A 15133-nucleotide genomic window follows, 5' to 3' on the forward strand; every position below is an offset into this window, starting at 1 on the left:
TTATATACCTCTTCACTTTTTCATATCAAAAAGATAACCAGCATTGAGTCTATATCTTTCTACTTTAATACTTATGGGGTATTAAAAAGCCTCAGAATATGGAGCTTTCTACCCAATTCGGGTTACAATCATGAATAACTCATTTGCTCCTGCTCACGTCACAGGCAAAAAAAACCCAAAAACCTTCAGTATATTACGTTATTTATTTATTTTTTTTGCCTTTTTTTCTTATTTCATTAATACTTTTCCTTTAAAACTACCATATTTTTCACTCCATAAGATGCACTCCCCCCCCCCCAAAAGTGGGTGGAAATGAAGATGCATCTTATGGAGCGAATATAGCAACCCCTGTACATTTTTTAATTCCGACAGTCCAGCGCTGTATCGGCAGGAGCTTTCCGCACTCCTGTCCCTCCCTTGCTGGACGGCTGCCTTCATGCCTAGAACTTGAAGATAATCCCACGCCGAAGGAACCAGCTGCTCCAAAAGTACAAATATCTGGGAAACAGTGTTTGCGAGTCTCAAACAAGTGTAGACAGCCTACAGCTTTATCAAAGAGGACTCCTAAGTAGAGAATGACACGGGGAAAAAATCTGTCCCCGTCACCGCCCCATCCCTGGCTCATCGTACCCTTCACCGCCCCGCCCCGCCACCGCCATTCCCTTCACCGCCCCGTCACCGTCACTGCAATCCCATTCACTGCCCCGTCACCGTCCCCACAGCATCCATATAAGCCTCAGTACTGCGAAACACCATGAAGACAGAAGAGAGTCCTGCCACTACTACTACTGCACTGAGAATCTGTTTCAGTGCCTCTGCCCTGTAGTAAAAACAGAACATAAAATAAATCAATTGACTTGTCCTCCCTTGCAATGACGTGTCCCCCATGTTCACCTATAGCTCGAATTAGGTCAATTGTGCACACTAAAAATGCCCACCTGAGCACATAATCATGCAGATGCTGCAGTACAATGAGCAACAGGAGGATATGGAACGTGAGCGCAGGCAGGCAGTGATACAAAAATAGCAGACACCTGACTGATTGCAGCGTTCCGCCATCTCCCTCCCTCCACCTCACCTTAGATGTAGAGTATGCCGGCTTTCTTTTTCGCCCAGCTGCACGCATTCAAAAAGCTGCGCACGCATTTGTTCAATATTCTCCTCTGACGCAACCGGAAACAGGAAATTACAGGAGAGGAGAAGATTGATCAACTCAAGTAGCCGCGCGTGCAGCTGGGCGAAAAAGAAAGCCGGCATACTCTACATTAGTGTTTTTCAACCTTTTTACACCCATGGACCAGCAGAAATAAAAGAATTATTTTGTGGACCAGCATACTACTAGGACTAAAATTTTAAAACCCCGTTTCCGACTTATCTTCGCAAGCTCGGTCACCTCAGTAACTATAGAAAAATAGACAAATATAGTACAAAATATAAACAGCAGATATAAATTCTCAAAACTGACACGTTTTGATCACTAAATTGAAAATAAAATCATTTTTCCTACCTTTGCTGTCTGGTGATTTCATGAGTCTCTGGTTGCATTTCCTTCTGTCTGTGTATCCTTTCTTTCATTTCTTTCTTTCTGCACTCAGGCCCAAGAAGTGTCCCTTTCTATTCCCTCCCTCTTTCCTTCCTATGTCCTTAGTGTCCCCAGTGCCTCCTTCCCATGTCCTTATTGCCCCTTCCTGTCTTTAGTGCCCCCAGTGCCTCCTTCCCATGTCTTTAGTGCCCCCAGTGCCTCCTTCCCATGTCTTTAGTGCCCCAAGTGCCTCCTTCCCATGTCTTTAGTGCCCCTTCCTGTCTTTAGTGCCCCCAGTGCCTCCTTTCCATGTCCTTAGTGCCCCCAGTGCTTCCTTCCCATGACCTTAGTGCCACTTCCTGTCTTTAGTGCCCCCAGTGCTTCCCTTCCCATATCCTTAGTGCCCCTTCCTGTCTTTAGTGCCCCCAGTGCATCCTTCCCATGTCTTTAGTGCCCCTAGTGCCTCCTTCCTATGTCCCTCTCACTGCTTTCCACACTTTGTCCCACCACCACCCCCGAAGCCTGCCTGTCTACCTCTGCCCTGCCTCCCTAGCCAAAGCCAACCTGCTGCCTCCCTGCCGCTCAAAAAAAAAAAAAAAGCCTCCTTCCTTTTCCCCTGTTCTTACCGCCATGCTGCAGCTACTAAAGCCAACAGGAAGTCTTTCTGACATCAATTCTGAAGTCAGAGAGGACATTCTGGGCCAGCAAGGCAGCAATTGGCTGGCCCAGAACGTCCTCTCCGACGTCAGAATTGATGTCAGAAAGACTTCCTGTCGGCTTTAGTAGCTGCAGCATGGCGGTAAGAGCAGGGGAAAAGGAAGGAGGCTTTTTTTTTTTTTTTGCGCTTGTCCATCTTGCCGGCCCTGCTCTACATCAAAGGTGAGGTGGAGGGAGGGAGATGGCAGAACGCTGCAATCGGGTGGGTGGGGACCACGCGATCCTTGAATGCCTCACTGCAGAGACAAGTCCATTCACCGCTCCACGGGGCGGTGAATGGCCTTGTCCCCGTCCCCGCAGAGACCACTATTTTTTCTTCCCCGTTTCGGCGGGTTACCCGCGGCTAGCCGCGGTTAACAACCACCGTGTCATTCTCTAAGTACGTCAATGTCTGCATGGACTGCAGATGACTCAGAGAATGACAATCTAGTCCAAGTCCAAGTCCTCCAGTACCCGAAGCACCTGCTCCACTGTTTGATATTCCTCAGCCAACGAGGAAGTTCTGATCAAACCAGTCGTCTAGATAAGGTTTCCTAAGTAAGAAAGATCCATCTTCCTCAGGTAAGATGCCACCTTCACCTTGGTGAAGGTCCGAGGCACTGTTGCCAGCCCAAAGGACAGGGCCGAAAACTGGTAATGCTGCTCCAGAACATGAAACCACAGAAACTTGCGGTGGGCCGAAAATATGGCAATGTGTAATTATGCCTAAAAACACATCTGTTCCTGAAATACTTAGGAAACCAACCTATTCAATCTTAGTCCTCAACAAACGATCGCAAGAACCATCAATCACTAAGTCTGTACTTTGTTTATTCATTCTCTGTAACGTTTCTAATCATTGTAAACCGCGTAGAACTTCATGGTCCTGCGGTATATAAACTGTTATTATTATTATGCCTCCATAAAATCCAGGGAGGCACTGCTGCAATGACTGACCACATGGTCTCCATTCGGAAGCAGGGAATCCCAAGAGCTGCATTCACGTGCTGAAGATCCAGAATAGGCCTCCAATCTTCTGAGCCTCTCTTTGGCATGATAAAGCATACAGAGTATCTGCCTTAGCTCGAGAGGTCACGTGACACTGGCTCTCTAGCTTGAACATCAAGAAAGAGTTGAACAGTAGTCTGGACTCTGAGCACCTTGTCCGGATGGAGAACCCATGAACCAATCTGACAGAGGCTGGGCAAATTCTAGCTTGTTTCCTGATTGAATAATGTCCAAGACCCACTGGTCTGCTGTAATGCGCATCCAGGCAGGAACTCCAAGAGTCAGCCCCCTATCCACAGAGGGGCATTTGTCGTCATAACTTCACCTCCCCTCTCCGAACCTCAAGCTCCCTCCAACTCTTCCGCAAACACCTAAAAACCTGGTTATTCTCAAAACTGTAACACTTCCCCCCTCTTAGGCCTCTCACTTTCCCCCTTTACACCTAACTCTTTAATCTCTCCACTGTAGTTCCTCTCTCATCTTTCTTCCTGTAAACCGTGCCGAGCTCCGCATTCGTGGAGATGGTGCGGTATATAAACCCAAGGTTTAGTTTAGTTTAGTGTGCAGAACAGGCGGCAGAAGGTTGGGAATGCCTGTAGCCCGAAAACTGACCTCAGAAGCTCTGGGAAAATCTCTGCGATGTTGAATGTGCATACGCTCTGTCTGGATTCATGAAAATTAGAACGCCCAGCACCCCTGGAAGGTCTGAGTCTACTATCAAGTAGGGTCTTTGGGCGACGGTCCAATACCAAATCCATGAGGACATCCAGGCCTTTGCCAAACAATAACTGCCCCTTAAAAAGACAGCCACGCTAAAGTCGCCTAGAAAGTGGAATCACCAGCTCACTGCCTGACCCAGAGCATTTGGCGGGCTAAAATGGAGTACGCTGATACTTTTGGCAGCACTTTCAAAAGGCCATAAAAGGCATCCACTATATAATCCGTCTCAGCCATCAGCAGTTGACGAAGAGGCCCCACCGCATCAGTCCCTAGCATGGGCAGCTAAGACAGGCACGTGCGACAAAAGATGTCGCCACAGCAGCTTTGATGCCCAAATTGGCTGTTTCAAAAAGTTTCCTGAGGACCACATCCACACGGTAATCCTGCATATCTTTCAACACAACTCCCTTGTCACTGGGAAGAGAGGTGCGCTTAGTCATTTGTGAGACCAAGGAATCCACCTCAGGTTGCCCCAAAAGCTGCTGACACTCCTGCGCCAGTGGAAACAAGAGGGGACATAGCTCTAACACTCTTCAAAGTACCTTCTGGAGAGTCAAACTGCTCAGGGACCATAAAACTCATATTTGGATGCCAAGGAAAGGTCGCAGAGTGCAAGCACCCACAACAAAGCCAAGGAGAAGAAATAGTGGGCAGAGCTGGCTGAGTCACTAAGTTCAATTCCTGCAAGATTCAGCAGGAAGATAAGGCAGAGCCACAAACTTAATTATGTACAAGACAATGGGATCTGGATCCTCCAAAGGATCTGTGGATCCAGCACAGAAGCCCGGATCCCCCAATCCGGGAAGAGCTGCACTGTCAAACACTGGATCAGAGCGGTCAGGATCAGCATCCGGATCCCCCAAATCATGAGCAGACAGAACAGCCAGATCAGACGGAGGAGAGGACATGCCCGAAAGCACCACACCACCCAAAAATGCCTTGGGGGCAAAGGAGACTGCTCAGGAGAACATGCTTTTTCTTTTTTTTTTAAACTCTGAATACAAAACCTCATGATTTTAGAGAAGGCATCTGGCTCCTGGGGCAGCCACCCTTAGATGACTTAAATTCACGTGTCTTAGGCTGCGAAAAATCCACAACCAGGCTGACCAAAGAACTAGCCATGCCGAGTCCCAAAAGTAATGGAGGTCACCCCACCAGGCTGGCTGAGCATCTGATCACCTAAACCAGTTGCTACAGTCCTCCCCCCAGCTGCGCCACACGGAACATGGCGCAAGGACACTCTAAAAGTGCTAAATTTGCGCAAACCTGACACGAATTCACAAGAGGAGACCCAAAGGACGCCATCCCTGCAATTTTCTAGGCAAAAATCAAAGTTTTGAAAAAGCAGGGAGAAGAAGAAAAAAAAAGATTGTAAAATTCCAAAATGGCCATTGGCACCAAATTCATGCCATAACCACAATATTTTTCATACTTCCCAAAATCCAAAAACGTCGATTTTAGGATTTTTCAGGAGGGGGAACATGCAGAAACTGAGAAAACCCCACTTTTTAAAAATGTTTCCCCAACATCTCTCACAAACTGTCAGCTCCTTGTACTCACTGATACACTGAACTCCACCTGCTCACAGCTCTTTGTCAGTAGCTGTAGAAGAATTCACTACCACAATGCTTGGAATGCTCTCACAAAGCTGATCATCAGGTTGCTGGTCAGACTCCTCTGTCTGACCATGCCCCCACCCAGCAGACCACCGGATGCGCACCAGGATGGGTGGAGGTATGAAAACGCAGCCGGCACACTGAGCCTCCTAAGCATGCCAAACAGTCTGCGCTCAACCCCTTAACAGAAGGTGAGACTACTTCAGGGACGGCCCCAAAGTCTGTGAATTCTCAAGCAGGCAGAGTTCCAAAATCGCTTCAAACACGAAATTACCCAAAAAGGGGACGACAATACATCAAATTTAAAACAATAAAATGGAGAGAGCAGAGCACACAAAGCTGCAGACATGCTTGCAGAAGAAAAGACTGTAAAGGATGCTAAACCGACAATGAAGTACTACAGAGATAGAGTGAAAAATCCAGAGTGGATTCCTTCTGTAGAGCATGTGAGCATGGGGAACTAACCCTATTGTATAGAACAGAGGTCTCAAACTCAAACCCTTTGCAGGGCCACATTTTGGATTTGTAAGTACTTGGAGGGCCTCAGAAAAAAAATAGTTAATGTCTTATTAAAGAAATGGCAATTTTGCATGAGGTAAAATTCTTTATAGTTTATAAATCTTTCCTTTTGGCTAAGTCTTAATAATAATATTGTAACTTATAGCTAAAGTCATATGATCAAGAAACTGTTTTATTTTACTTTTGTGATTATGATACACATACCGAGGGCCTCAAAATAGTACCTGGCGGGCCGCATGTGGCCCCTGGGCCACGGGTTTGAGACCACTGGTCTATAATGTCTCACCTATAGTACTCATTGGCCCATTCCACTCCTGTTGCTTGGCCTATAAGAGATTACTAACTTGTTCAGAACACTGCGGATGATGCTAAGGAAATATCTTTTTCAGAAACTGTTTCAGAAGCTTGTTTGCTTCAAATATTCCAAAGGGAAGGTCAAAACACAACAAGAGTGAAGTTAACCGTCTCTCTGACTTACCTGGAAAGCTTTGTTCTTCTTTTCTTTCTGTTGTTTCTGTAGTTCCACATGACGTGCTAAGCGATCCAAGGTAGACTTTGTCCTTTCCTTCTGATAGTCAATGCAATCTTTAGCTTTAAGTTGACCCTACAAATCAAAATAAATGATTTTATATCTCTAGCAAGTAAGATAAGAACATAAGAACAGCCATACGGGTCAAACCAATGGTCCATCTAGTCCAATATCTTATTTCCAACAATGGCCAATCCAGGTCACAAGTACCTGGCAGAAATACAAATAGTAGTAATCCCAGGGAAAACAATGGCTTCCTCCATGTCCATCTCAATAGCAGACTATGGACATTTCCTCCAGGAACACGTCCAAGGATATAAGAAAGAATACTGAATTTTCTCTCCTTAGTATTAGAGGTTTTCTTCTTCTTTATATATATATATATATATATATATATATATATATATATATATATATATATATAAAGAAAATCACATTATTTGCCAGTTCCGTATTAAATCAACATGAAAACTTACAAAAAATGTAGTACACGAGCTTTAAATATCACATAAATGTTTTCTACACATAAGCTACTCAGTGTGTCACTCCCTACCCCAACTGCCCTGTTTGTCTGTCTGATTAGATTGAAAGCTCTGTCGAGCAGGGATTTTCTCTTCATGGTTATAATGTGATGTGCAGCACTGCGTGCATCTGGCAGCATTATAGAAATGATAAGTAGCAGTACCGTATTTTCGCGGATATAACGCGCGCGTTATACGCGATTTTACCTACCGCACATACCCCTCGCGCGTTATATGCCTGAGCGCGGTATAGAAAAGTTTTTAAACATAGTTCCCACCCCGCCCGACGCCCGATTCACCCCCCCAGCAGGACCGCTCGCACCCCCACCCCGAACGACCGCTCGCACGCGCTCCCACCCGCACCCACGATCGGAGCAAGAGGGAGCCCAAGCCCCCTTGCCCGGCCGACTCCCCGACGTCCGATACATCCCCCCCCCCCCCCGAAGGACCGCCGACTTCCCGACAATATCGGGCCAGGAGGGAGCCCAAACCCTCCTGGCCACGGCGACCCCCTACCCCCACCCCGCACTACATTACGGGCAGGAGGGATCCCAGGCCCTCCTGCCCTCGACGCAAACCCCCCTCCCTCCAACGGCCGCCCCCCCCCCAAGAACCTCCGACCGCCCCCCCAGCCGACCCGCGACCCCCCTGGCCGACCCCCAAGACCCCCCCACCCCCCTTCCCCGTACCTTTGGAAGTTGGCCGGACAGACGGGAGCCAAACCCGCCTGTCCGGCAGGCAGCCAACGAAGGAATGAGGCCGGATTGGCCCATCCGTCCTAAAGCTCCACCTACTGGTGGGGCCTAAGGCGCGTGGGCCAATCAGAATAGGCCCTGGAGCCTTAGGTCCCACCTGGGGGCGCGGCCTGAGACACATGGTCGGGTTTGGCCCATGTGCCTCAGGCCGCGCCCCCAGGTGGGACCTAAGGCTCCAGGGCCTATTCTGATTGGCCCACGCGCCTTAGGCCCCACCAGTAGGCGGAGCTATAGGACGGATGGGCCAATCCGGCCTCATTCCTTCGTTGGCTGCCTGCCGGACAGGCGGGTTTGGCTCCCGTCTGTCCGGCCAACTTCCAAAGGTACGGGGAAGGGGGGTGGGGGGGTCGTGGGGGGCGGCCAGGGGGGTCGCGGGTCGGCTGGGGGACGGGCGGAGGTTCTTGGGGGGGGGCGGTCGTTGGGGGGGGGGGGGGGGTTTGCGTCGAGGGCAGGAGGGCCTGGGATCCCTCCTGCCCGTAATGTAGTGCGGGGTGGGGTTAGGGGGTCGCCGTGGCCAGGAGGGTTTGGGCTCCCTCCTGGCCCGATATTGTTGGGGAGTCGGCGGTCCTTCGGGGTGAGGGTGCGAGTGGTCCTGCCGGGGGGGGGGGGATGTATCGGACGTCGGGGGGGGGCATCAGGCTTTCAGGATGGGGACAGACCTTCAAGGGGGGACAGGACTTCAAGGGGGGACAGTGCACGGAAGTCAGGGGGGGTGAACGGAGAGTCGGGACAGCGCACGGAAAGTCAGGGCAGGCGAAAGGAGCGTCGGGCATCATGCGCGTTATATGCCTGAGCGCGGTATAGAAAAGTTTTGGTACATATCATCGTGATTTCTGCGCGCTATACCCCTGTGCGCGTTTTACACAGGTGCGCGTTATATCTGCGAAAATACGGTAATAGTTATGGCTTTCAAAGCTCAAGTACAGAACTTTGGGAAATTTCCATTTTGATCCAATGAAGAGAATAATCACCTATAAGAAGTCCTGACATTCAAGACCAATAAAGCTATTAGAATGCTGCACCAAACCCTAGCTATGTAATTTGTCATACTTCTTCTCACCTTGACAGCTCTTAATGTTTCCTACCAATACTAATGCTTTGACCATCCTGTACTACCCCTTTGCAAACAAACAATCTGACACAGCAAGGGTTAAAGAAAGGTGAGGGACTGAAAAGCTCAAGGTTCTCCTGGGAGCCAAAGCTAAAGACACAGTAGGATAAATTTAGCCCAGCTGTGCACACAGGCAAACAATCAGGAACCCAGGGAGGAGAAAGCAGAGAACGCTCTGCAGGAAGCTCGGTTCCAGTGGCTCTGCCACATAAGCATTTCATTCCAGGCTGCATTAAAGCTATTAGAAGTTCAGCTCTAAGGCAGGAGCTAGAAGGGAAGAGAAGGCAGCCAGGGCAGAGATATTTTGAAGCCATCCAGGGGAGGAGAGTATCCTCGTTCAGAAGGAGAGGAAATGCCTATGGAAATAGGAGAAGTTTATTCTGATATAGATAGTGAACATGGGATGGACTGGAGGCAGTGAGTCTAATGAAAGCATGAGTGAATGAAATCTTGTGTGGAAGTTAATGCAAACTTACTAAGTGCCTGAAGATAGACTAAGCTTGTAGAAAAGTACTAAAGTTCTTATGAATGATTGTGAGGCTTTGATGCTACAAATGGTAAAGCCAAGATCCCATTAGTACTGGGGAAGCCTGTTGAAAGGGGGTTGGGCTAAAATTGGTTAGTGTGCAGAGGGAAAGGAACCCTTAAGGCAGATTCAGAGCCCCGAATCTAATGTTCCTAATGACTGGATACCGAAAAGTATCATTGTTTCTTAGGTTCAAAGATGGATTATTAGAAAATTTAACGAGATGTGGCGTATAATCAGGAGTTAATAGGTGATTCCACACTGCCTGCTGGGATTTCAGCAGTATATTACCTTTAAATAAACCTCATTCATCATGTTAAATATATATAGAGAGCATACTGGACAAAATATCCTCTTCTGCTGGACCTTAGGCATATAGTAACAGCACCCAAAATGCAAGGTCATCTATATGTTATTATGTAAAGGAAAAAAACAACAACTTAACTAGGAAACACTATTCCCCATTACCTTTACTAAGTCTGTTTTACCTTCTTTTCCACTTAAAGGAAAACAGCCACAAAATACAGAAAGTACTGGAACTGAAAAGAACACCTTAGGGAAGATAAGAACATAGCTCAAAACCAAAATGAACTTTATGTTTTGGTTTTCATGGCAAAAAGATGCTGGAGAGAGCTCCATAGCAGAACCATATTTTGTAAGAATGAATCTGAAAGCGGCGATAAAGAAAACTGGCAAATCACACAGTAGCAAATCACAAGGACCTGATATCTTTAAGCCTCAAGAAAGAAAAAGACATACATAGGTAAGCAAGTGACGTTAGAGGGAGAGACGAGGGTGGCACGGACAGCATGTTGGGAGATGCTGCTCATAGCAGTGAATAGTTAAAGAGGTACGGAGAGCGGAAATGAGAGCAGGGGAACCACTGATTGGTCATGGAAGACTAAGAATGTTCTGGGAGACCAGAAAACGTGGATGCCATTCATGCCATGATCCTGGATGATTGAAGAATATCCACTAAAAAAGACAGCAGAGACCCTATACATATCCCAAAAACTAGTAGACTATATTATTCATGAGAAAGCTCTCAGCCAAATACCGTATATACTCGAATATAAGTCGATCCGACTATAAGTCGAGACCCCCTTTTCCCTCCCAAAAGGAGGAAAAATGGTCGACTCGAATATAAATCGGGCGGTTTAACATTCAAATGTCCTGCCCCATCAGGCTCTGCACCCAGCACCCTTCCCTCTCTCCCCTGTCAGGCATTGCACCAACCCCCTTCCTTAAATAAATAAATAAATAAATAAATAACACTGCGCATAGGGCAAGAACATAAGCACATAAGCAATACCTCCACTGGGTCAGACCCGAGGTCCATCGTGCCCAGCAGTCTGCTCACGCGGCGGCCCAACAGGTCCAGGACATAGAAACATAGAAAGTGACGGCAGATAAGGGCCAAGGCCCATCAAGTCTGCCCACACCAATGACCCTCCCCTACCTCCCTTTGCGAAGAGAACCCACACTGCTGGCCTCAATCACCTGTATCGGAAGACCATTCCATCGATCCACCACCCTCTCGGTGAAGAAGTATTTCCTGGTGTCGCCATGCAATGTCCCTCCCCTGATTTTCCATGGATGCCCTCGTGTTGACGTGGGTTCCTTGAAGAAGAAGATATCCTCCCCCACCTCGATACGGCGCGTGAGGTATTTGAATGTTTCGATCATGTCCCCCCTCTCCCTGCATTCCTCCAGGGAGTAGAGCTGCAATTTATTCAGCCGTTCCTCATACGGGAGATCCCTAAGCCCTGTGACCATCCGTGTGGCCATTCGCTGGACCGATTCAAGTCTCAGCACATCTTTGCGGTAATGTGGTCTCCAGAATTGTACACAGTATTCCAGATGGGGTCTCACCATGGACCTATACAACGGCATTATGACTTCGGGCTTACGGCTAACAAAACTCCTGCGTATGCAACCTATGATTTGCCTGGCTTTAGATGAAGCTTTCTCCACCTGAGTAGCAGTCTTCATGTCCTCACTGATGATTACCCCTAAGTCTCGTTCTGCTACAGTTCTCTCTAGGATCTCACCATTAAGAGTGTAAGTCTTACATGGATTTTTGTTGCCAAGGTGCATGACCTTGCATTTTTTGGCATTGAAGTTTAGTTGCCAGGTCCTGGACCAATTCTCCAGTAGGAGGAGGTCGTGTGCCATACTATCGGTCTTGGATTTGTTGTCAGGTCCTGTTGTGTTCTTGTCCACTATATTGCATAATTTGGCGTCATCGGCGAATAACGTTAATTTACCCTGAAGCCCCTCAGCCAAGTCCCTTATGAAGATGTTGAATAAAATTGGGCCCAAGACCGAGCCCTGCGGCACTCCACTTATCACCTCTGTCGTTTCGGAGGGGGAGCCATTCACCACCACCCTCTGAAGTCTACCTCCAAGCCAGTCCCCCACCCATGTAGTCAAGGTATCACCCAAACCTATAGAGCTCATCTTGCTCAACAACCTGCGGTGTGGTACGCTATCGAATGCTTTGCTGAAATCTAAGTACACAACGTCCAGGGACTCCCCAATATCCAGCTTCCTCGTCACCCAGTCAAAGAAGCTGATCAGGTTGGATTGACAAGACCTCCCCTTTGTGAACCCATGTTGACGGGGATCTCGCAGATTCCCCTCGTCCAGGACCGTATCCAATTGGTGTTTGATTAGAGTTTCCATTAGTTTGCTCACTATTGATGTGAGACTCACTGGTCTGTAGTTCGTAGCTTCCGTCCTGCTTCCTTTTTTGTGGAGTGGAATGACATTAGCCGTTTTCCAGTCTAGCGGGACTTTTCCTTTGCTAAGGGAGAGATTGAAGAGTGTTGATAGTGGTTTCGCCAAGGTGTCTCTTAACTCCCTGAGTACTCTGGGGTGTATGTTGTCTGGCCCCATAGCTTTGTGAACCTTGAGTTTGGATAGTTCACTGTAGACACTACTGGGCGTAAACTCGAAGCTGCAAAACGGGTCTATCGAGCTATCTCCTGTTGGTTGCTGAGGGCCGGATCCCTGCGCCTCACGGGTGAAGACTGAGCAAAAATATTCATTTAACAATTTAGCCTTCTCGGAGTCCGATTCTACATAGTTCCCGTCCGGTTTCCTAAGGCGTACTATCCCTCCTGTGTTCCTGTTTCTATCACTAATATACCTAAAGAATGCTTTATCGCCCTTTTTGATGTTCTTTGCTAGATTCTCCTCCAGCTGCAATTTGGCCTCTCTGACTGCCGTTTTGACGGCTATTGTCTTGGCCAGATAGTCTTCCCTGGAGCCCTGCTTCCCTGAATGTTTGAAGGAGATGAATGCTCTTTTCTTCTCTTTTATGAGGTTGGAGACCTCCGTAGAGAACCATTGCGGCTTGTTTTTTCTTCGTCGTTTACTTACAGATTTAATAAATCGGTTTGTTGCTTCGTGTATGGTAGCTTTCAGTGTTGACCACAATTCCTCTACATTATCAGTCTCTGCTTGGTTTTGTAGCGACTGATGGATGAATTCCCCCATGTTCTCGAAGTTGGTGTCCTTGAAGCTGAGGACCTTAGTTAATGTGTTGGATTTGGTGAAACCTTTTCTGAGGTTAAACCATACCATGTTGTGGTCATTGGATGATAGCGTGTCTCCCACAGAGACCTCTGTGACACTTTCTCCGTTGGTAAGTATTAGGTCTAGAATCGCCTGATCCCTAGTTGGCTCCAAAACCATTTGCTTGAGTCTTGCTCCCTTTATAGAGTTTAATAGCCTTCTGCTGCTGCCGGTCGCAGAGGAAAGTGTGTTCCAATTCACATCAGGCATATTGAAGTCACCCAATAATACTGTGTCCCCACACAAGGTGATATTCTCTATGTCCTCAATTAATTCCATATCAAGGTCTTCCTGTTGCCTTGGAGGTCTGTATACTATGCCAAGGTACAGGCATTTGTCCTTTCCCCTGGCCAAATTTACCCAAAGGGATTCCCCTGTGTACCTAACATCTGTGATTCTGGTAACTTTGATGTCATCTTTGGCATATAGTGCTACCCCTCCTCTCATTTTGCCCTCCCTGTCTTGGCGGAACAAATTGTAACCCGGTATGACCATGTCCCACCTGTGGGAGTCCGTGAGCCAGGTTTCGGATATCGCCACCACATCTAGGTTGGCGTCCCTCATTTCCGTCTCCAATTCTAGAATCTTGTTGCCCAAACTGTGGGCATTGACGTACATAGCCTTCCAAATCCTAGGTTTGTTATGGCTATCTAGTGATATTCCCGATTGAGCTCCATCGGCTCCTTTGGTATTGTTTGCAATGTGTGTATTCTCCTTAGACCCTGAAACACAGTGTGAACTTACCCCGGACTCGAAAATGTCCGTATCCCCCCCGAACATGGAAATGTGAGCACCCCCCCCAGACCCATAATTGCTATGTGTATATACCTCAGATCCTAAATTGTATTTGCAGCTTATTTCATTAGGTAGGTTATTAGTGCCCGTACCCTCCCCCAACTTACCTAGTTTAAAGCCCTATGGAGTAGGCGGGCTAATCGGTGTCCAAAGACGTTCTTCCCTCTGCTGGACAGGTACAACCCGTCTGGTCCCTGTAGTCCTTGTAGTGCCTCTCCGTGGTTCAGGAACCCGAAGTTCATCTCCTTGCACCATCCTTGCAGCCAGTCGTTTGCCTTCTGGATCCGATTCTCTCTGGCTCTTCCATTGCCCCTTACTGGAAGGATCGAGGAGAACACAACCTGCGCATCCAACCTCCTCAGCTTCTCACCCAGGGCACCAAAGTCCTCAGGTATCCTCTCCGGGGTGCTCCTGGCGGTATCGTTGGTTCCGACATGGATAAGAAGCATGGGGAAATGGTCTTGGGGCTTGATGAGTCTGTCCAAGCAGGTGGTTACATCCCGGATCCTGGCAAACAGCAAACCTCTCTCGATTGAATATCTGGTCTGCAGATCGGGCCCTCCGTGCCCCTCAGCATTGAATCCCCAATTACCACCACTCTACGCTTCTTAGGGGGGGGCCGTTCTGATGTCTCTGGGACCGGAACCTCCTGCTGGATATCTTCCTGTTCCTCTGGGACGGGAACCTCCTGCTGGATATCTTCCTGTTCCTCATTGTCAGGTCCTCCCTGAAGCAGCTGGAATCTGTTCCTCAATGGGATTTGCGGGGTTGATGTAGAACTACCCTGTGTGTGAGAAAAAGAGACAGTATATGAGGAAGTTTTTTTGTGTTTGCCTGTGGAGGAGGTTACTAGCTGCCAGGAGTCAGCGTCGTCAGCCTCCTCCTGAATTCCAATTGTTGGTCCCAATGTAGCAGGATTGGTGGTTTTGGGCGTCCCGAGGATGGTCCTGCCAGGTTCCTGTACGGTGATCTGGGACAGTTCCTGGATGACTTCATCGATGTAGGCCTTGTCGTCCCGGATACTTCTTAAACGCATGACCTCCTCTCTCAGACTATTCAGTTCTTGTAAAAGGCTGTTCTCTAGTTGATCCGTCGTTTCTGTCTGCGTAGAAACTGTAGCCATTTTTGTGGGGATGGCCTCGGTCTGTACAGATACCTCTGTGCTCTGTCTCAGCTCTCCCTCTGTTCCCGTGGCCACCCCCTCGATCCCTTTGGTGACTGGACCGCCTGCCTTGA

The 15133-nt window shown here is 48.1% G+C and overlaps 1 protein-coding gene across 2 annotated transcripts in view; it reads right to left on the reverse strand.

Moving 5' to 3' along the window:
* Positions 1 to 15133, reverse strand: part of ZNF451 (zinc finger protein 451) — a 173239-nt gene that overhangs the window by 135494 nt on the left and 22612 nt on the right. For both annotated transcript variants that reach the window (XM_033936433.1, XM_033936434.1), the window contains exon 3: positions 6560 to 6685. In XM_033936433.1, coding sequence (XP_033792324.1) covers positions 6560 to 6685 — 126 coding nt within the window. The remainder of the gene's footprint in view (positions 1 to 6559; positions 6686 to 15133) is intronic.

This window comes from Geotrypetes seraphini, chromosome 3 (assembly GCF_902459505.1).
Source record: "Geotrypetes seraphini chromosome 3, aGeoSer1.1, whole genome shotgun sequence".
Taxonomy (NCBI): Eukaryota; Metazoa; Chordata; class Amphibia; order Gymnophiona; family Dermophiidae; genus Geotrypetes; species Geotrypetes seraphini.